Genomic DNA, 21,674 nt, shown 5'->3' with positions numbered 1-21,674 from the left:
ATGTTAAAATGATAGGCAGTGTTCATAATGGTAAATAAGTAGTTTGCAACGTTTTCCCAAAATTGGGACACAAATTTACATTCATTTTGCAAAACTTTGTGCACAGTGCCCTCTACTGACATATGACGTCGAAAATCGCATTAAAACAAATTAAACTACATTTCCCCTTAACCTTTCGGTAGCACCTCGAACGTCCACAAATTCCATTGGATCACATCACACTATCGTCCTATGGCGTACGAGAATACAAACCCAGCCATTTATATTCAAATTCGTATGATTCGTTCTCGTATAGAGAGATTCAATCTGTCAAAAATAGCTGTCAACACAGTGGGGAAGTGAACTCCCTTTTCTACCATTTGGAAGAATATTTGGACGATAGAGATGGGATCTGGTCAAAGTGCGACCAGGAAAGTGTCTTTTGGAGTGGATGATGAGGACAGAGTACGGGTTCTTCGTGGAGTAAAGGTAACATTCTTGGCTGCTGTCATAATTCTAGCTAGCTAGCTAGCTAGTTACACTAACGTTAGCAAGGTGGTGTTCAAATGTGTCACCAGCGTGAGACGAATGTTTCAATTCAATATATTTTTGTCTAACTGATACAATAGTATTTGGTCCAATGGCTATGAAAGGATGCTAGCTACATGTAGTGAGTGATGCTGCCAGACTAGCGCAGCGATGCCACCCCTATTTCTGTCACCTCGTATGAACTGGGCGAGGTTAATAACGTTAGCTAGCTAGAACATACGTGGTCATATAAAATGAGCCATTTAGGCGGGTGTATGCAGGAGAAGAAACCTGTCATCACAGCAATGCATGTTAGCTAACTAGACATATTCTCGAGGCCTACTGTTCTAGTGGTTTACACTATAAGCCGATTGGGTATGGTAGCCAGCTAGTGACTAGCCAGACAGACAGGCAGGCAGGATGCGATCAGGACACGCAGGTTGAAATATAAAAAAGAACTCTGAACCAACTATATTAATTTGGGGACAGGTTATAAATCATTTAAACATGTATGCCAATTTCGCTAGCTAATATTTCCGGGGATATAAACATTGGGTTGTTATTCTACCGGAAATGCACAAGGTCCTCTACTCCGACAGTTAATCCACAGATAAAATAGTAAACCAAGTTTGTTTCTAATAATCTCTCCCCCTTCAGGCTTCTTCTTTAGACTTTCTTTGGCAGTTGGCAACCAACTTTAAGGTGCATTACCACTACCAACTGGACTGATGGTGGTAATGGGACGAGAGACTGAAAAACAGCATCTATCTCAAGGCCATCAGACTGTTAAACAGACACCACTAACATTGAGTGGCTGCTGCCAACATACTGACTCAACTCCAGCCACTTTAATAATGGAAAAATTTATGTAAAAAATGCATCACTAGCCACTTTAAACAATGCCACTTAATATAATGTTTACATACCCTACATTACTCATCTCATATGTATATACTGTACTCTATACCATCTACTGTATCTTGCCATCTTTATGTAATACATGTATCACTAGCCACTTTAAACAATGCCACTTTTATACGTTTACATACCCTACATTACTCATTTCATATGTATATACTGTACTCGATACCATCTACTGCATCTTGCCTATGCCGTTCTGCACCATCACTCATTCATATATTTTCATGTACATATTCTTCATCCCTTTACACTTGTGTGTGTATAAGGTAGTTGTTGTGAAATTGTTAGGTTAGATTACTCGTTGGTTATTACTGCATTGTCGGAACTAGAAGCACAAGCATTTCGCTACACTCGCATTAACATCAGCTAACCATGTGTATGTGACAAATAAAATTGGGTTTGATTTGACTGGGGTGGCTGGGGTCTTTGACAATTTTTAGGGCCTTCCTCTGACACCGCCTGGTATAGAGGTCCTGGATGGCAGGCAGCTTAGCCCCAGTGATGTACTGGGCCGTACGCACTACTACGCTTTTTAACCTATCCCCAAATTAATATAGTTGGTTCAGAGTTCATTTAGATTTTTCAACCTGCATGTCCTGATCGCGTCTGGTGTGGGTGGACAAAATCAACATGTGTGCGATGACGCCCGCGTGAGTGCGGTCTGGTCAGCATGTAACGCGATCGTGGCAAAATACATTTAGACATGCATGTTATTTAATAATTACATCCATGCTGCTCGCGCGCATCAACGAGCGTCTGCTAAAATAGTTTTTTGGTTACATTTTTTTATGCTTGACGTGCTGAAAGTCCTGCTTCTCCCATCTCATTGGTTTTTAGGAGCATATACCCACATGTGTGATTGAAAGATGAACTGAGGTCCATGCTCCAGTCCAGTTGGTGATGATAATGCACCTTAAAAGTTGGTTGCCAACCGCCATATAAAGTCCACAGAAGAAGAAGAAAACTGACAGAGGAGAGATTTCTAGAAACTAACTAACTGTAAACGTCCCCTTTTATCTGTGTATTTATTCTCGGAGTAGAGGACACACACTTTTGTGTGACTCAAAATGGGTCAAAATTCCAAGAAAAAAGGACATTTCAGGCATTTCAGGTAAAATAACAACCCAATGTTTATATCCAAGGACAAATTAGCTAGCAAGCTCAAGCTAGCTATCTAGCTTGAGTAGAGGACCTTGTGTATTTCTGGTAAAATAAGAACCCAATGTTTATATCCCAGGACAAATTAGCTAGCTAAATTGCCATAAATATTGAAATGTTTTTCAACCTGTCCCCAAATTAATATAGTTGGTTCAGAGTTAATTTTGATATTTCAACCTGCGTGTCCTGACCCGAAAAACATTAGTCTCAACGTCAACAGTGAAGAGGTGACTCCAGGATGCTGGCGTTCTAGGCAGAGTTGCAAAGAAAAAGCCATATCTCAGACTGGCCAATAAAAATAAAAGATTAAGATGGGCTAAAGAACACAGACACTGGACAGAGGAACTCTGCCTAGAAGGCCAGCATCCCAGAGTTGCCTCTTCACTGTTGACGTTGAGACTGGTGTTTTGCGGGTATTATTGAATAAAGCTGCCAGTTGAGGACTTGTGAGGCGTCTGTTTCTCAGACTAGATACTCTAATGTACTTTTCCTCTTGCTCAGTTGTGCACCGGGGCCTCCCACTCCTCTTTCTATTCTGGTTAGAACCAGTTTGTGCTGTTCTGTGAAGGGAGTAGTACACAGCGTTGTATAAGATCTTCAGTTTCTTGACAATTTCTCATATGGAATAGCCTTCATTTCTCAGAACAAGAATAGACTGATGAGTTTCAGAAGGAATTTCTTTGTTTCTGCCCATTTTGAGCCTGTACTTGAAACCCACAAATGCTGATGCTCCAGATACTCAACGAGTCTAAAGAAGGCCAGTTTTATTGCTTCTTTAATCAGGACAACAGTTTTCAGCTGTGCTAACATAATTGCAAAAGGGTTTTCTAATGATCAATTAGCCTTTTAAAATGATAAACTTGGATTAGCTAACAGCATGCCATTGGAACACAGGAGTGATGGTGGCTGATAATGGACCTCTGTACGCCTATGTAGATATTCCATAAAAAAATCTGCCGTTTCCAGCTACAATAGTCATTTACAACATTAACAATGTCTACACTGTATTTCTGATCAATTTGATGTTATTTTAAAAACAAGGACATTTCTAAGTGACCCCAAACCTTTGAACGGTAGTGTAGATGGTATGAAGAAGGAATTCTCCAAGCCACAGCTTCATACACTTGTCAGACATAGAGAACTGATACTGTATACAGGTTGTTCGGGTGCGGTTGGTCCGTGGGTGGCTTTAAAAATGTTTTTGTGATTCCTCATGTCTTAAGTTTTGGTAGGAAGACTTTTCGTCCAACTCAGATGTTGGGTACTATATTTAGTATCATCAGAATCCTGTAAATTAAAATGGGCAATTTGGGTGCAATCAATTATCTTAATTTCTCAGAGATCAAATAAAAGTTCAACAAAATAAAGTTTTAGGAATGCCAATTTTACCTCTCTAACTACAGGAACGATTTCAGAACAATCTGTGGTGGTGGGTGTCATAGCTTGCTGAAATGACATGGAATGACTCAACACACACTTGTTGCAGACTGTTGAACCTTTGCACCTGCTGTCTGCCCTACGGGGAGTTTAGTCTAGAATAGACGTTGCCTTGTAAAAGTATCTTCTTGCTATTGATCAGTTTCTCTGAACTTATATCAACACATTATCCTTGTCAACTAGTGAATAAAGTTTGATTATGGCATATAAAGGTTTTAAGAGTAGCTTGTCAAGTGTTTATAAATCAGTAATGAACAGTGACCTTTATAGGCTAACACACATTATGTGACGTACAACTACGGATAAACCCTCAACGAATCCTTTTATAAATTGTAAATAAAGAGGTTACTGAAAAATGACAAAATAATCCCAAGGGTTTTCGGGGATATGTTAGCCTTAATGCTAATCTTCCCTCTCGTCACTGTTGTGTTCAGCTGTCAGAGGATGTTCTCCAGAGGATGAGGGGAGCAGGTCCTGCCAACCAAACAGCAGACCTCAAACCACCTCCCCCCACCAGCCCCAAGAAAGAAAGTAAGCTAATTTACCACCTTCACGTTTCAGTCCTGCTCAACTCTTCATGACCCAACATAACAGAAAAAATGTAATAGCTGATGATAAATCTGTTTCACATAAGTAAATGGGTTTTGAGACTTGAATGTACAGCATCATCGACCAGAGTAGGTGACTGGTCACAATAATACACCAAGTACATACAGTGCCTTTGGGAAGTATTCAGACCCCTTTACTTTTTCCACATTTTGTTACGTTACAGCCTTATTCTAACATTGATTTAAATTGTTTCTCCCCCCCCCCCCCTCATCAATCTACACACAATACCCCATAATGGCAAAGCAAAAACATGTTTAGAGAAATGTTTGCTAATTTCTTAAAAAAATATATATATAAATATCACATTTTCATAAGTATTCTGACCCTTTACTCAATACCTTGTTGAGGCACCTTTGGCAGTGATTTACAGAATTTAGTCTTCTTGGGTAGGACGCCACAAGCTTGGCACGCCTGTAGTTCTTTGCAGATTTTCTCAAGCTCTGTCAGGTTGGATGGGGAGCGTTGCTGCACAGCTATTTTCAGGTCTTTCCAGAGATGTTTGATCAGGTTCAAGTCCGAGCACTGGCTGGGCCACTCAAGGACATTCAGACTTGCCCCGAAGCCACTCCTGCATTTTCTTGGCTGTTTGCTTAGGGTTGTTGTCCTGTTGGAAGGTGAACCTTTGCCCCAGCTCTAGAGCAGGTTTTTATCAAGGATCTTTCTGTGCTTTGCTCCGTTCATCCAGTCCCTGTTGTTGAAAACATCCCCACAGCATGGTACTGCCACCACCATGCTTCACCGTAGGGATGGTGCCAGGTTTTCTCCAGACATGACGCTTTCAGGCCAAAGAGTTCAATCTTGGTTTCATCAGACCAGAGAATCTTGTTTCTCATGGCCTGAGAGTCTTCAGGTGCCTTTTGGCAAACTCTATGCAGGCTGTCATGTGCCTTTTACGGAGGAGTGACTTCCGTCTGGCCACTCTACCATAAAGGCCTAATTGGTGTAGTGCTGCAGAGATGGTTGTCCTTCTGGATGGTTCTCCCATCTCCACAGAGGAACTCTGGACCTCTGTCAGAGTGACCATCGGGTTCTTGGTCACCTCCCTGACCAAGGCCCTTCTGCCCCGATTTGCTCAGTTTGGCTGGGGCGGCCAGCTCTAGGAAAAGTCTTGGTGGTTCCAAACTTCTTCCATTTAATAATGATGGAGGCCATTGTGTTCTTGGGGACTTTCAATGCTGCAGACATATTTTGGAACCCTTTCCCAGATCTGTACTGAGACACAATCCTGTCTCGGAGCTCTACGGACAATTCCTTCAACCTCATGGCTTGGTTTTTGCTCTGACATGCACTTTCAACTGTGGGACCTTATATAGATGGATGTGTGTCTTTCCAAATCATGTCCAATCAATTGAATTTACCACAGGTGGACTCCAATCAAGTTGTAGAAACATGTCAAGAATGATCAATGGAAACAGGATCCACTGAAGCTCAATTTGGAGTCTCATAGCAAAGGGTCTGAATACTTATGCAACATTTCAAAAAACCTGTTTTCACTTTGTCAGTATGGTGTGTTCTTGTGTGTAGATTGCTGAGGATATATATATATATATATATATATATATATTTATTTATTTATTTAAAAATCTATTTTAGAATAAGGCAGTAACTAGGGATCCACAAAATATTGGTGAACATATCGGAATCAGCCGATATTAGCTAAAAATGCCAACATCAGTATCGGCCCAATGTCTAGTTTAACAACGATGTCAAAGCTACGGTGCATACCTATATAACGTAGGTACATGACGTAATGATGCCACGTAAAATGTTGCGCTACACGTGCAACACAGCATTCCTAACCTAGCCCACAATGTCGGCTGTGTGGATCGAGCAGTCAACAAGTTGAGCAGTCATTTGAAAGAGTAAGAAAATTGCAGCGAGACAACTCAAAGGCGAAATCCATTAAAGCCAAGATAATGGAATTCATTGCCCTTGACAATCAACCGTTCTCTGTCATGGGTGATGTTGGCTTTCGCCGACTGGTCGAGCACCGATACACACTACCAAGTGCGCTATTTTTTTGTCATACATTATATGGAATGTCGTTTGGGTCTTTGTGTCAAAAAAGATACAGTAGCACTGTCAAAGCTGTACAAGAAAGTCTGCAAACACGCAAACATCGGCCACGAAGGATGTGTTTACATTATTGCGTTGGTAATAAAGCATCATTTGTTTGACCGCAGCTTCTGGGGTAGCTAGCTTTAGCTTGGTACCTTGCTAGCACCGATACAACCAAAAACAATGACCAGTAGAAACTGCAGTTATTTTCATTATTCTGAGCAATGATTTAGGAATCCTTGTGAGTAAGTATTTGCTAGGTTGCCATTTGTTTGCCTTTTGAAATAGAACTTCAGTTCATGAAAATAAATAGCTAGCTAGCTACTTAACTCTGTTGCCCAAAGCTAACATTATAAGCAGCCAGCTAGCTTCATCTGGCTAGTGAGGCTTGACCGGACCGGGTTATGTGTTGTGAAGCTAGCCACAATAAGGATTAGGCACAGTAGTGGAATTTGCGGTTTCAAAATAAATGTATGTCATTGACAGTGATGCAAATTAATACTAATAGTAGAATTTTGCCATACTTTTATTTTGAAGGCTAACCGCAAAGTTCACTATTGTGGCTAATCCTTATTGTGGCTAGCTTCACATAGATGGGTCCGACCACCATTAATCAAATAAGAATTGTCTTATAAATTAGGGTTATTTTAGATGACACCTAGCTGTATAGTTGGCTAGCTAACTATAGCTACTGAAACAGGTGTCGTGTTGCTATGTTTTTGGGGAAGAACACTGTTTGCATCCATGAGCTAGCTAGCTTTTTTTTATGACCAGCACTGTAGGTGCGCGAGACAACTTTACCAGCATCATAGCAACGTATTGATGAATCGTTGTGACATATGAAATACGAGTGATAGTGTAATCAATGTGTAATAACTACGTTAAAAATTATGCGACGTGCAGTCATATTCAGGTCCTGATTGGTCAACAAGCTTATTTGATACTTAAATAGTGTTATTTGACGTGTATCTTTTTTGACAAACAAATACCCAAACGGCGTTCTTTAGAGGTCCTGATTGACAATGAAACGACTGAACAAATGAACAACGAAACAGCACAGCAATTAAGTGAAGTAAATAGGTTTTGATTATGTTTTACTGGTAATGGGGACAGTGTATTGGTGTATTATATGTAAATGCCAACAAAATAACTTTTTTTGGGGGGGGTGGGGGTGTGCGTGCGTGTGTGTGTGTGACCTTTATTTAACTGGCTACAGCCTGGATTCGAACCTCTTGCACTGAGATGCAGTGCCTTAGATTGCGCTGCGTCCGTGTGTGTGCTAACTGTTTAACTGTACTAGAATGCTTAAAAGGCCGCAAAGTTTTTTTTAAATATCGGTATCGTTTTTTTCTTTGGCAAGGAAGATATCAGTATCGGCCAAATTTCATATCGGTGCATTACTAGCTGTAACTAACAAAATGTGGAAAAAGTCACAGGTCTGAATACTTTCCAAAGGCACTATATATGCAAATAATTGTCCAATATTGACTACTTTTTGTGATCAAGTCAAAGTTTATTGCCCTCGTACATAGATTTGCAGATGCTATGAAGGGTGCAGCGAAATGCTTATGTTCCTAGCTTCAGTGGTGTGGTAATATCTAACTATAACAATACAAATAGCTACCTAGACCATCTGCATTGAACTCCCTTTGCACTAAATCTTTTGACTCCCAACATACGCTGCTGCTATTGCATATTATCTATCTTGTTGGTTAGTCACTTTACCCTACCTATATATACATGTCTACCTCAGTTACCTCATATCCCTGCACATCGACTCGGCACTGGTGTGTATAGCCAAGTTATCATTACTCATTGTGTATTTATTCCTCTTGTTATTATCTTTCGATTTGTGTCTCTGCATTGTTAGTAAGTAAGCATTTCACAGTTATTATACACCTGTTGTTTATAAAGCAATCGACAAATCAAATTTGGTTTGACACGTATAATACAAAAAGTGAAATGACTAGAAATTAAGAAATACCAGAGCGAGCAATGTCAGAGTCCGGAATATAAATATATATAGACTGTGTATATGTACAGTACCAGTCAAAAGTTTGGACACACCTACTTATTCCAGGACTTTTCTTTACTTTGACTGTTTTCTACATTGTAGTAAATGTGCCTTGTTAAAAGTTCATTTGTGGAATGTATTTCCTTCCTAATGCGTTTGAGCCAATCAGTTGTAATGTAACACGGTAGGGGGGTATACAGAAGACAGCCCTGTTTGGTAAAAGACCAAGTCCATATTATGGCAAGAACAGCTCAAATAAGCAAAGAGAAATTACAGTCCATCATTACTTTAATCTGGAACACTTTCAAGAACTTTCAAAGTTTGTATAAGTGCAGTTGCAAGAACCATCAAGTGCAAAACACGAGCAATGGACATTAGATCGGTGGAAATCTGTCTTTTGGTCCAAATTTGAGATTTTTGGTTCCAACCGTTGTCTTTGTGAGACGTGGACCAGCATCATCATTCCATCAGCAATCTAGTGTTTCAAGACTGTAATATGGCTCCACCTATGGTATGCTAGTGTAGACATGCTAGTGTAGGCCCCGGTGCACAACTGAGCAAGAGACAAGTACATTAGAGTGTCTAGTTTGAGAAACAGACGCCTCACAAGTCCTTTAACACCACCAAAGCACCCCTGGACCATCACATTGCCTCCACCATGTTTGACAGATGGGGTCAAGCACTCCTCCAGCATCTTTTCATTTTTTCTGCATCTCGTGAATGTTCTTCTTTGTGATCCGAACACATCAAACTTCGATTAGTCTGTCCGTAACACTTTTTTCCAATCTTCCTCTGTCCAGTGTCTGTATTCTATTGCCCATCTTAATCTTTTATTTTTATTGGCCAGTCTGAGATATGGCTTTTTCTTTGCAACTCTGCCTAGAAGGCCAGCATCCCGCAGTCCCCTCTTCACTGTTGACGTTGAGACTGGTGTTTTGTGGGTACTATTTAATGAAGCTGCCATTTCAGTTTCTCAAACTGGACACTCTAATGTACTTGTCTCTTGCTCAGTTGTGCACCGGGGCCTCCCACTCCTCTTTCTATTCTGGTTAGCGTCAGTTTGCGCTGTTCTGTGAAGGGAGTAGTACACATCGTTGTACGAGGTCTTCAGTTTCTTGGCAATTTCTTGCATGGAATAGCCTTTGTTTCTCAGAACAAGAATAGACTGACAAGTTTCAGAAGAAATGTATTTGTTTCTGGCCATTTTGAGACTGTAATCGAACCCTACAAATGCTGATGCTCCAGATACTCAACTAGCTTAAAGAAGGCCAGTTTTATTGCTTCTTTAACCCGATCAGACAACAGTTTTCAGCTGTGCTAACATAATTGCAAAAGGGTTTTCTAATGATCAATTAGCCTTTTAAAATGATAAACTTGGATTAGCTAACACAAAGTGCCATTGGAACACAGGAGTGATGGTTGCTGATAATGGGCCTCTGTACACCTATGTAGATATTCCATTAAAAATCTGCTACAATAGTCATTTCCAGCTACAATAGTCATTTACAACATTAACAATGTCTACACTGTATTTCTGATCAATTTGATGTTATTTTAATAGACATAATTTACTTTTCTTTGAAAAAACGAGGACATTTCGAAGTGACCCCAAACTTTTGAACGGTAGTATAAATAGTAAAGTAAAATACAGATACTCCTCAAAAATACTTAAGTAAAAATACTTGAAAGTACTACTTAAGTACTTTACGCCACTGGTATTGTGTGTAGATTGAGGGGAAAAATAATTAATCCATTTTAGAATAAGGCTGTAGCGTAACAACGTGAAAAACGTCAAGGGGTCTGAATACTTTCCGAAGGCACTGTACATAGAAAAGGTTATGATGAATGTTGTTGTTTGCAGGTCCCCCTCCCTCTCCCCGTCCATCGCCAACCCAGCAGCAGCGCCAACCCCGGCCTCAGCCCAGTCCACAGACAGCCCACTCTGACACCAAGGAGGAGCTCAAGAAGAGGTGGGGTTCTGACCAGGCTTGTAAAGGCCTGGTAAAAGTCTCATGACCGTAATGTTAATTTAATCGTCTCCAAAACAAAAACATTGCAGACCAAACAATAACACTAGTGTTTGGACATTTATTTTTCTGATATTGACTTTCTCCTTTCACCTGTACTAAAAGACACGTTATGTGAAAAGTAATCCCTTATGAAGGTTAATATAAAATTACATGATGTTTGACAATTGTCTTCTATTGTAGACTTTTCACACAGGTCATACATGTGGTATTTTCTGCTCCCTTGTGGGATGTCGTAAATGGCACAGTTAAAACAGAATGGCACCATTGTAGGGTGGACAGTTGTGTGTTTCATGCAGCATGTCAGATCACAAAAGCGTTGGTGTGTGTGTGTGTGTTCCTCAGATATGAGCGGCAGCAAACAGTGGTTCAGGAGGAGTTAACGAAGGTGACCCGGCGGGAGAGAGAGGCAGCCAGGACAGAGATGAGCAAAGCACTGTACAGAGAGAGGCTTCAATCATGCCAGGAGAGGGAAAAGACCAAACTACGAGTAAATCTCTCTCTCTGTCTCTCTCTGTCTCTCTCTCTGTCTCTCTCTCTCTCTGTCTCTCTCTCTCTGTCTCTCTCTCTCTCTCTCTCTCTCTCTGTCTCTCTCTCTCTGTCTCTCTCTCTGTCTCTCTCTCTCTCTGTCTCTCTCTCTCTCTGTCGCTCTCTCTCTCTGTCGCTCTCTCTCTCTGTCTCTCTGTCTCTCTCTCTCTCTGTCTCTCTCTGTCTGTCTCTCTCTCTCTCTCTCTCCGTCTCTCTGTCTCTGTCTCTCTCTCTCTAGCTTTAGTTCTCTGTCTCTCTCTCTGTCTCTCTGTCTCTGTCTCTCTCTCTCTCTCTCTCTCTCTCTAGCTTTGGTTCTCTCTGTGTCTTTCTCAGTTTTATTTTGTCCCTCTGTTTTATCTTGTATTCCCCTCTCATCTTGGAGAGCCACGGTGTGTTCAGGCTTTTTGGAGTAATGTATAATCACACCTGTCATTGGTAACTTTTTCTTTCCACTCTACTTTGCATGATCTTTCTCTGTTGCTTCATGTATCTGTGTGGGACATTCTCTGAAACCACAATCATTGCAGTGTCCGCTAGCATACCATAGGTGGAGCCATATTACAGTCTTGAAACACTAGATTGCTGATGGAATAATGATGCTGGTCCATGTCTTATGTCCCAAAAATCAATCAAATGAACAACCACAAACGGTGCACTCTTAACAGTCTGAAGCCGGCAGTCGAGCTTCACCTTGGCAATCTGCATTATACACACAGGTAAACGTGATATGAACAGGTGCCGTATGCACACACACGTGGTGCATCCACAGGCAGTGATATGAAGAGATGCACACTGCACAGACATGCATTTACATATGACATAGTCCTGTCACATCTTTGCATTGTTATCTTTCTCAAGTGCCCTCGGGCTAGTGAGGAGCCCGGTTAACTTTTCTTTCACAAATAGAACATTTGACAGTGCTCAAATTGCTTCTTTTTGATTATACCAATTTCCACCTAACCCTGTTTCTCCCCCCCCCCCCCCCCATCACCCCCAAGGTTGTGCTATCTTACGGTGTGTGAGCGGTAAATTGGACCCAGAGAGTTTCCTGGGGCTCTAGATAGGAGGGGACACGTGTTTTACACGCAGCCCCTTTCAGGAAGCCTGCACAGAGATGTGTTTTGGAGGCTCTTATCTTCGCTCAGACACACGTCGGACACTAATAGAAATTCGTTGGAGAGGGAGCGTGTGAGGAATGCTCAATGAGCCACCGGAGCCCAGGCCTCTGATGTGAAAGGAGGGGTAACTGGTAATTGCAGTTCCTCCCCCCCATCACACCCTTCCTCTCCCCCCTTTCCATCTCCCCAATAAGTCCCCTCCCTGCCTCCTGATTAGTCAGGACATTAATGATAGTGATTGTAACCGTGGCAGCCCTTAACCTTGGTGGATTTGCAGCTGTGGTAGTATACCATCCTCCATCCTCCTCAGATGTGGAAGGAGACATCATTTCCATGATTTCCAAGATCCTAACTGAATATGGTACTGATGGCTTGTTTATGCTTTACAGTGGAGATGATGCAGGCTGACCCTCCATGTTAGTGAGGAGAATGTGGGGTTGTAGGGCAGTCCTCCAGCCTACATTGTGCTCTGTTTTGCCTGACATGCTCTCCTAGGCTCTGGCCTGGGCGTCAATGGCTCTGTGAATGGACTCAACTCCAAGAGATCCAGGATAAACTGGAGCCCTGGCATACCCTAACCAGCTATATGCATCCCTATCAGTTACTGATGACAGGGTCTGTCCCAGAGTGTGAAGTCACAAGGTCTGCTATGTAAAAGCCTAATTACGATCACCAGAACAGCTAAACCAAAACATCTTGATGGCCATTTGGGTTCTAAAATTTGTTCATTATGATCAAATCAGATCCCCACAGTGAATTATTTTAACGTTCGCTACAAATGGATATTTTAGTAAATATTTGAGTAAATAGTGATCCATTCTGACTACTACATTTGTCGCCACACAGGGATACATGCCCACACAGACCTATCGCAGGCCGGCAGGCTACGAGGAGCCTCACTGTCAGGATGAAGACGACTACATCGACCATGATTCTTTGCTAGTTACCACCACTTACACCCACCCCCATTGGGAGTTTTCCATAGGAAACTATCTGCTTAGTTTTAATGTCTATGGTCTGTCCCCATAAAATCAATGATTGGTAGAGGTGGGACCAAGTTACTGTTATCCGAGTCACAAGGTCTGAGTCCCTAGTCGACTCCCAAGTAGAACGAGTTGAGTCTCGAATCAAGTCCAAGTCATTCATTCTAACTCATTTTTATCAACAAATTCCATACATTTTTAGAGCTGCATATTTATTTATGGAAATCATCTCACCTTACAATTTGACGTTTGCGCTGCTCCCGATCCTATAGCTGTACAGAAAATCAATCTGTTCACTATCTCACCCGACCTGTGTTGATTGACAATTTGTTGGTCCAATCAGAGGGCTGTGTGTGTTTCATTAGCCAAAAAAATAATATTACGTGTTCGATGCTACGGCTGTTGTCTCTGGCTGAGTGGAGAGTACTCCAATGAGTTACAAAACGTTACAAAACCTAGCCAGATCATTTCTAGTCATCAGTCTCAAGTCAAACTTGAGTCCTGAGTCTTGAGGCTCCAAGTCCAAGTAAAGTCTCAAGTTATTTTATTTTCTATTAAGTCGTGTCCAAGTCATCTGACTCGAGTCCATAGCTCTGATTAGTACAAGGAAAGTAACTGGTTAATCAAGCATCATTTGACTTCTCGGCTAATTTCCTGGGGGACTATTGTTGGTGTTAGTGATGGTTCACTATTTGACCATGGACCCGCTGGTCTGATCAATGACTCCCCTTCTGTGTCTCTGTGATTCACTGTCTCTGACAAACAAACAAAAGGTCTCTGCATCAACTCAATTCATTAGCACACTATTACACTCATTGTTCAGCCCCTCATGTGCCTTTTGTCAGACTGTGTAAGAGAATAGCAATGTTATTATTATAGGGAAGATGATAAAAGCGTTTCTCTTGTCTTTGTCGGGGTTGGCGCCGAGCATCAGCCAAGGTCACTAAAAACCAAGTCACTGGAGGATGTGAAGCGGAGCGTCAGGGCCCTCCTTTTATTTTATCCCTCGTTCCAGCCTGGACGACCTCCTCCCTCCCTCCTCCTCTATCTGCCAAGGGCCTTGCTGCTCTGCGCCCTACAGTATGAATACTCATTGTTAATAGCACATTGAATACTCATTGTTAATAGCACATTTTCAGAAGATGAGAGAGAGAGAGAGAGAGAGAGAGAGAGAGAGTTAGTCTTTTAAAACGTATTAATGCCCTTTTGCAGTCTGTCAGCAGAAATGGCTAGATAGTCATATTAGCATACTGTGGGTTCTTTCCCCTCTCAGATCTGTACAATTAAAAAGCTAATTTCATTAGCAGCCTCCCAGCTTTGCTTTTGATACAGTTTCACACCAAATGCCATCTATGGTTTCTCAGGGCTGTTTGCACATTGCGACTCACTACATGAATCACAGTGAATCCTGTATTTGTTATGGCTCGACCGTACGGTATCTTATCCCTCCCAGCAAGTCGTGTTTGGCTCGGGTTCCTTCCCTTGTCTAACCCCTTCCCTTGTCTTCGACATGTCCTTTTAGAGTTAAGTGGTTGTAAACTTTGTTATCACTACATTAGCATGCAGTTAACCTGATGCTTTTGTGAATGTATGACAAGGTTAACTGCAGGCAGTGCCCCCAATCCCAACCAGATTTCCATTAGACACTTCCTCATCTCAACACCAGATGGCAGTATAAGTATTCCTTATCCCAGGTCTGGGTCTATGTGCTGCATGAAGGCCTACAGTAGGCCACTCGTCTACCTAAGTGTGTCATTTCCCTCTCCTAGGAAAGCTAGAGACAAATGTTATGATATCACCCGCAGATAATCGAATGAGCCCTAATCGCTCTCATTTTCACAAGGATATCCGTCCAGCAGACTAAGCCATTTACCTCCATTATAATATGGATGGTAGAGTGGTGCTGTACAACAGTATAAGCATAGTAAACTATTCTCTAGTGAAGATGGATAGGGGATTTGAAGTGGCAAGCTGCTGTGTGAGCCGGCAGATGTTAAGTTTGATTGGAAATCTTTACCTTTCCGTTTTACATTATTCACATTTCCTCAGCTGTGGAGCCTATTGTCTCTAAAACCATCAACTTACATACTCAGACTACATTCCTTTATTGGTTTTCCTCGAAATTGGAACAGCTGTGTGCTCAGCGCTTCTAGAAAGATCCACTCTACTTACTGTAGACATATAGCAGCCTGCTTCATTACTGTGGCTCAGATGCATACAAAATACAAATCCAGCTATATATTGTTAGCATTTATGCTTTTGGCTCACGTTCATACAGAAGCCTTGTTAGAGGTTGAAGCAAACGGCTGAGAGGAGCAGAGCAGTGAAGAGCTGTCTGCTCTGTTGTGATGCAATAGTTTACAACTGGCAAGAACTGTGCCAGTTGAGGGTTAGTATGAAATCAATCAGACCAGATTGAGGGGAGTCCCAGGTGACAGTTTTGGCTGTCCTCTCGTTGTCGTGATCTGTCGTGTGTGATAGATTGGAGAGCCCTGGGTTCTTCTGTGAGATGGCAGACAGAACCACTAGTTATCTGTCCTTAGATGCTCTGTAGTGTATCCCTGGTTCTCTAGAACACAATCATTACAATTCTCTTCACTGACAAATTATTTTCTGCTGGACTGCTCAGTATGGATGCTGCAGAAGCTTAAAGTTAGCTAGTAAATTTGAGTCTTTATGGTCTGTAACTTCTTGTAGGGTGCTCACACCTCTTGTGTTGATTCAATTCATACCCTTGTTTTCTCTCTCTCCCTCTCTCTCTCGTTTATCAGAGGGCTAGTAGTAGCAGCAGTAATCGGGCTGTGCAGAGAGTGAACAGGGCTTGCACAGATAACCCAGCTATCGGTAATTGTAATCTCAGAGCTGACATCTTTCTGCATGTAAAGCTATTAAGGCTTCACTAGCTGCCTCTCACAGGCAGCCCTGAATGACAGTAATTGCAGACGAGATGACGGCAGGTGGAGGGGACAGAGATTTTATCCCTCACACTCTGAACGGGCGCACCACGGCACACAACACACCTGCTGCTCACTAGTCTCCTCTCAGAACGTGTGGAGTGAGAGGGAATTAGTCAGTTGGCTTAAGATGCTTCTGGAGATCTTAAACAGTAGAGACAGAACACTGTGGGATTATTTGTGTCTGATTGAGTTTAGTTTACAACGTGAACAGACTGTGTGGCCAGACATTCAATAATCATTGGTTTGACTGATAACTGAGGTCTGAAAGATACCTAATGAGACATCTCATTGGCTGATATCAAGGGTATATTTGATTTGTTTACGTACATTGTGAGACTAGCTTAAGCCTTTTTCCTCTTGGTGAATGTGTGTGAGTGCCCCTCTCCCTGCTGCTTTTTATTTAACATCATTACTGTCAGGGCAGCCGGTTCCTCTTGGTGAATGTGTGTGAGTGCCCCTCTCCCTGCTCCTTTTTATTTTACATCATTACTGTTAGGGCAGCCGGTTCCTCTTGGTGAATGTGTGTGAGTGCCCCTCTCCCTGCTCCTTTTTATTTAACATCATTACTGTCAGGGCAGCCGGTTCCTCTTGGATAAGAAGAACTGCAGTTGTTTTCCACCAAGGAGCCGTGCTGTATAGTTATTAATGGTAGAAGAGATGGGGGAGAGGAAAGCCGGTGGCCCATATTGTCCTGCTCTCCAGACACCTTCCACTCTGGGTAATCACTTTGATTACTAACTGCTCATTTATTGCATAGCTGGGAGCTATGTGTTAAATACATGCATCAAAGTAAATAAACAGAGGAGAGGAGCAGACGGAGCTGAGACTGCTGCTATCAGATGGCTACTCAGCACAAACAACCCAGAGGAGAAGAGGGGTGTACAGGCTCTATGGGTTTAAGTTAGTGAGCGGGGCTCTTTTAATGTGCTCGAGACTAACTGTACTGTGATGCTGAGATCGCATGTAGACTAGATGAGGGCAATGAGCAATGTAGCCGTCAAATAGCTCTGATTCACCATCTACTGTCCAGAATGTCTGTTACGATGACAAGTGTCTCTTTTAGCTTGTTCTGTGTTTAACATCCCATATGATTAATATGCATAGTGGGGTGTTTGCATTATGCAAAACTTATTTGAGTAAAGCTAGCCTATATCTCTCACCAGATTGTCTCTGGTGCTTTGTGTTCCTGATCCGTTTCCACTGGGACATGTCTTCAGTTTCACCAATCAGTTATAGATTAGAGTCCTCTCTCTCTCTCTCTCTCTCTCTCTCTCTCTCTCTCTCTCTCCTTCTCTCTCCTCTCTCGCTCTAGCGCTCTCTCTCTCGCGCTCTCGCTCTCGGCCTTCCTGTTTCTCTGCATCCACTCCATCCGGCCTATGTACCGAGTTACAGCCCAACAGATAACCAGGCATGGACGGCCTTATTTATGAGTAACCAGCGCCCAGCAAGCTTCATTTCAAGACTTATCTGTGTAATTCATGTTTGGCTGAGTATTATCTGCTGGCTCCAGATTCCCGGAGAAGGAGAGAGCCCGTCCGATTGCCTTTTGTCTCTGCTGCAAATGAAATCCATTTTTTTAAATGACGAGGTGTGTGTGTGGTCAGGGAGAAAGGGATTAGGCCTGGTGCTATAGAGCTGCTGGTCCAATGGTTCAATTCAGGGTGTCACTCATTAGTATTAGTGATGGTGCGTGCATGTCGATGTCCAAATGTAAGGCTCTCAGATTGTATGTTAGGTATAGAGATGAGGCTGTAATTTAGCAGCTTGCTGTAACTACCTATAGAGAAAGTACACTGAATCCCCATCACGAATTGAACATATACTGTATAATGTGACGTGTGCCTGGCTAGATATGTAGGCTAGAACGAGCACTTACTTGAAAAACATGTGGCACACAAGCTGCAAGTGTGAATAAGACTGACATGCAGACAGTAAGAGCGTAACACAGCAGAAGTGTTTTCAGAGCTAATTCCCCTCTCCTCGCTCAACTTTCAGCCAGTCCTGAACACCAGGGACTAATAGAGAGATTTTCCTTAGGCGTTTTACCGTGATTGTAACGCCTGTAATTTACGCTGGAGCTGCTGTCATCTTCACTCCTGGGCTGGCTGGCTGGCTGGCTGGCTGAGTCTAGAGGGGAGAGGAGAAGCTATAATGAAGCAGACACATACTAGAGACTTGAGGGTCTTTAAATGGTGTCAAAGGCCCTTTCACACAGGAAAGGACAGGTGAATCTCTAAGCAGTGACACCAGCTAGAGTGATCCGCTAGGCTAAATGCATTGTGTTTCGAAGCACGTGCTGGCTTGATTAGGAACCCTGTTTGAAGAACAGTACAGTGACTGAAAGCGCTCTAAACTTTGGACCCTGGTTGATTTCTGTGAGTGGAGAAAGTGAACGTCTCAGAAATGTTCTTTACTTTGAGTTGCAGAAAAGGGCCTTGGGGTTTGAGAACAGTCTCAACTGGGCAGAACTCTCAATTCAAAGAAAACACTGTTGGACAGTTCTACCAACCCCATGGCTGTAGCCAACAGCCTCTATCTCAGACAGTGGGAAGTAACCATCCTCTACTCTGCTCTTTGTACCGTCTAGTTTTTATACCCCACCGAGGCATTCTCAGCCAAGCTATAGCTTTCTCACAAGAGCAGAACTCATTATGAATAACGCCCCTCCCATCCAGCCTATTTATTTAACACACCCATTCTGTGTTTAGTAGATTTACCATTCAGCAGTCTATTTATTTAACACACCCATTCTGTGTTTAGTAGATTTACCATTCAGCAGCCTATTTATTTAACACACCCATTCTGTGTTTAGTAGATTTACCATTCAGCAGCCTATTTATTTAACACACCCATTCTGTGTTTAGTAGATTTACCATTCAGCAGCCTATTTATTTAACACACCCATTCTGTGTTTAGTAGATTTACCTTTCAGCAGCCTATTTATTTAACACACCCATTCTGTGTTTAGTAGATTTACCATTCAGCAGTCTATTTATTTAACACACCCATTCTGTGTTTAGTAGATTTACCATTCAGCAGTCTATTTATTTAACACACCCATTCTGTGTTTAGTAGATTTACCATTCAGCAGCCTATTTATTTAACACACCCATTCTGTGTTTAGTAGATTTACCATTCAGCAGTCTATTTATTTAACACACCCATTCTGTGTTTAGTAGATTTACCATTCAGCAGCCTATTTATTTAACACACCCATTCTGTGTTTAGTAGATTTACCATTCAGCAGTCTATTTATTTAACACACCCATTCTGTGTTTAGTAGATTTACCATTCAGCAGTCTATTATAATGATGATGAATCATCCCTCTGCTTCTCTCTTGACCCCCTCCTTTACCCACTCTGCCTCTCAATATTCACCGCAGCGGCCCTCTTACTTTTCTTAACTTCCTTTTCCTCTCTCTCGCTCTCTCTCTTCTTTCCCGTCCCTCACGTTCTCTATCGCTCACCTTTCTAGCCTGCTGAAGAGGTGGATGCCTGGGTAAGCACAGCCTGATGCTCTGTTAATATCCCTCTCTTTTCCTCCCTGCTCCAACCACTGTGTTGTTGTTTCCCTGCATTAAGGCTGAATGTGTGCATGCAGACAGGCCACTCTGCCGCCGTGCTACAGAGCTATCCAGTTAGAAAATTGCATATGATCTGCGTGCTGATGGAGGTTGTTTTCTGTGCGAGAGACACGGGAGATGGGAGGAAAAGGGGGTGATTTTCGCCTGGGTGTAATTTAAGGTTGCGCTTTGTTGCGTTCTGTTGTCTGGCTGTTACATGCTACGCTCTCTTGCTCAACGCTGCAGGAAGCCCTCGCATTGCCACTAGCGTCTGCCATGCACTCTGAGCATGGCAGGGGGGGTGTGTGTGTGTGTGTGTGTGTGTGTGTGTCTTTAAGTGCATCCCCGCTGTGCTATGTTCATCTATGTGTATCTCGTCAGCCTGAGCCCCATTGACCTGAACCTGTCCTCCATGGTCATCTCCTCAGTTGTTTCCAGACAGTTTAAGCAAAGCAGCTGTCCTCCGTGACGTCTGTTGCTCTCTGTCCCTCCTCTCCACTCAGCTCTTAATCTCTTCACATACTACTAAACTAACTGTCCTACAGCCATACACTACTTACTTCCTCCTCTTTCTCTGGCTGCTGTACACTACTGATCTCTCTCTCTCTCTCTCTCTTCTACCTCTCCCACAGACACTACTGTCTCTTTGGTATTTGCTACAGCGAAATTCAATAAATTCCCTGGTTTTCGTAGTTGGGGGATTTCGGATTTCCTGCTTATTCCCTCCCGATTCCGGGAATCCTCTAACTGGAATTTGGGGGAAATCAAGGAATTTATTGAGCGTTTTTTGTTGTTGTTGCAACACTGGCTACAGTTATTACAGGCAACTACACAGTAAAGTCACTGGAGTGGACACAGCACACCGCCAGAGAGAGAAGCACAGCGTCATGGATGAGGACGAGGAGTACTCCAGCCTGCGTGTCAGTTGCATGTTTGTAGTTGTTTGTAGTCATGGGGGTTGGATGTGTTCCTGAATGGTGCTTCCTCATCATCATCATTTTCAATGCTTTGCTTTCTTTCACTCTGCTTGTTTTTGGGATCCTTTCAGTGTTTTAATGTCCTCTTTGCATTGTGACTGACTGTCCAGCCATGTACAGAGTAGTCTGACTAGTGACTCCCTGCCCAACCTGACCACAGTGTGTGTGCTTTCTCTCTTTCAGGCTAAACAGTTGGAGAAGAAGGAGGCAGAGCTGAAAGCACTGGATGCCTTTTTCAAGGAGCAGTTGGCACAACTGGAGAAGAGGGTATGAGACCATTTTATAAAGAGAAACACACAGTAATACTATGCTACACACCACTGACCCTGACATACAGTATAAAGCTCCCATTTCTGCCCAAGCATAAATCAATGTAATTATGAAAATAGATATAAATGGGGATTGTTTCTTGACTTAATTATGAAGCCAGCCGTTAAAGCGTGAACATTCTCTGTGAGCCTCTTCACTGAATGTGTTGGGTGAAATTTAGCCCATCTGTTGTGATGAGCTTTCTCCTCATCACAAATGCACCCAGTAGTCCCATGCTTTCACTTTACCAACATGGTCAACAAGAGCAATTTACCCTTAGAGAGGGGGGGGGAGTAGTGTTTTTCTGGCTTTTAAGACCTTTCCCATCATTTTCCCTGACATTTCCGAGACATAAAAGTCGTGATGTGAAGCGCTAAGCAGCAGCCCTAACAGGCGCTGGCAGAGAGGACCTTTAATATCTCAGGCAGAGCAGAGGCAGTCCTGTAGGACCAGTAGGGAGACTCCTGGGGTGTTAGCATGCTATTTGTCTTGTGCTGCTGGCAGGGAA

The 21,674-nt window shown here is 42.6% G+C and overlaps 1 protein-coding gene across 2 annotated transcripts in view; it reads left to right on the top strand.

The window, feature by feature from the left end:
• The first annotated feature begins 177 nt into the window (after positions 1 to 177).
• The window catches only part of chchd6a (coiled-coil-helix-coiled-coil-helix domain containing 6a), a 63,466-nt gene continuing 41,969 nt past the window's right edge, over positions 178 to 21,674 (top strand). Inside the window, exons 1-6 of one of the 2 annotated variants that reach the window (XM_021616273.3) lie at positions 195 to 468; positions 4,458 to 4,554; positions 10,566 to 10,674; positions 11,077 to 11,221; positions 19,793 to 19,816; positions 21,041 to 21,124. In XM_021616273.3, the coding sequence (XP_021471948.1) occupies positions 385 to 468; positions 4,458 to 4,554; positions 10,566 to 10,674; positions 11,077 to 11,221; positions 19,793 to 19,816; positions 21,041 to 21,124 (543 nt within the window). In that variant the 5' untranslated portion in view covers positions 195 to 384. Of the gene's footprint in view, positions 469 to 4,457; positions 4,555 to 10,565; positions 10,675 to 11,076; positions 11,222 to 19,792; positions 19,817 to 21,040; positions 21,125 to 21,674 lie in introns of both variants that reach the window. The other variant, XM_021616274.3, reaches the window with a different exon arrangement.

This window comes from Oncorhynchus mykiss, chromosome 9 (assembly GCF_057628025.1).
Source record: "Oncorhynchus mykiss isolate SJ-2025 chromosome 9, ASM5762802v1, whole genome shotgun sequence".
Classification (NCBI taxonomy): domain Eukaryota; kingdom Metazoa; phylum Chordata; class Actinopteri; order Salmoniformes; family Salmonidae; genus Oncorhynchus; species Oncorhynchus mykiss.
Note: the sequence above shows the minus strand (reverse complement) of the source record. Positions and strands in the feature narration are given on the sequence as shown.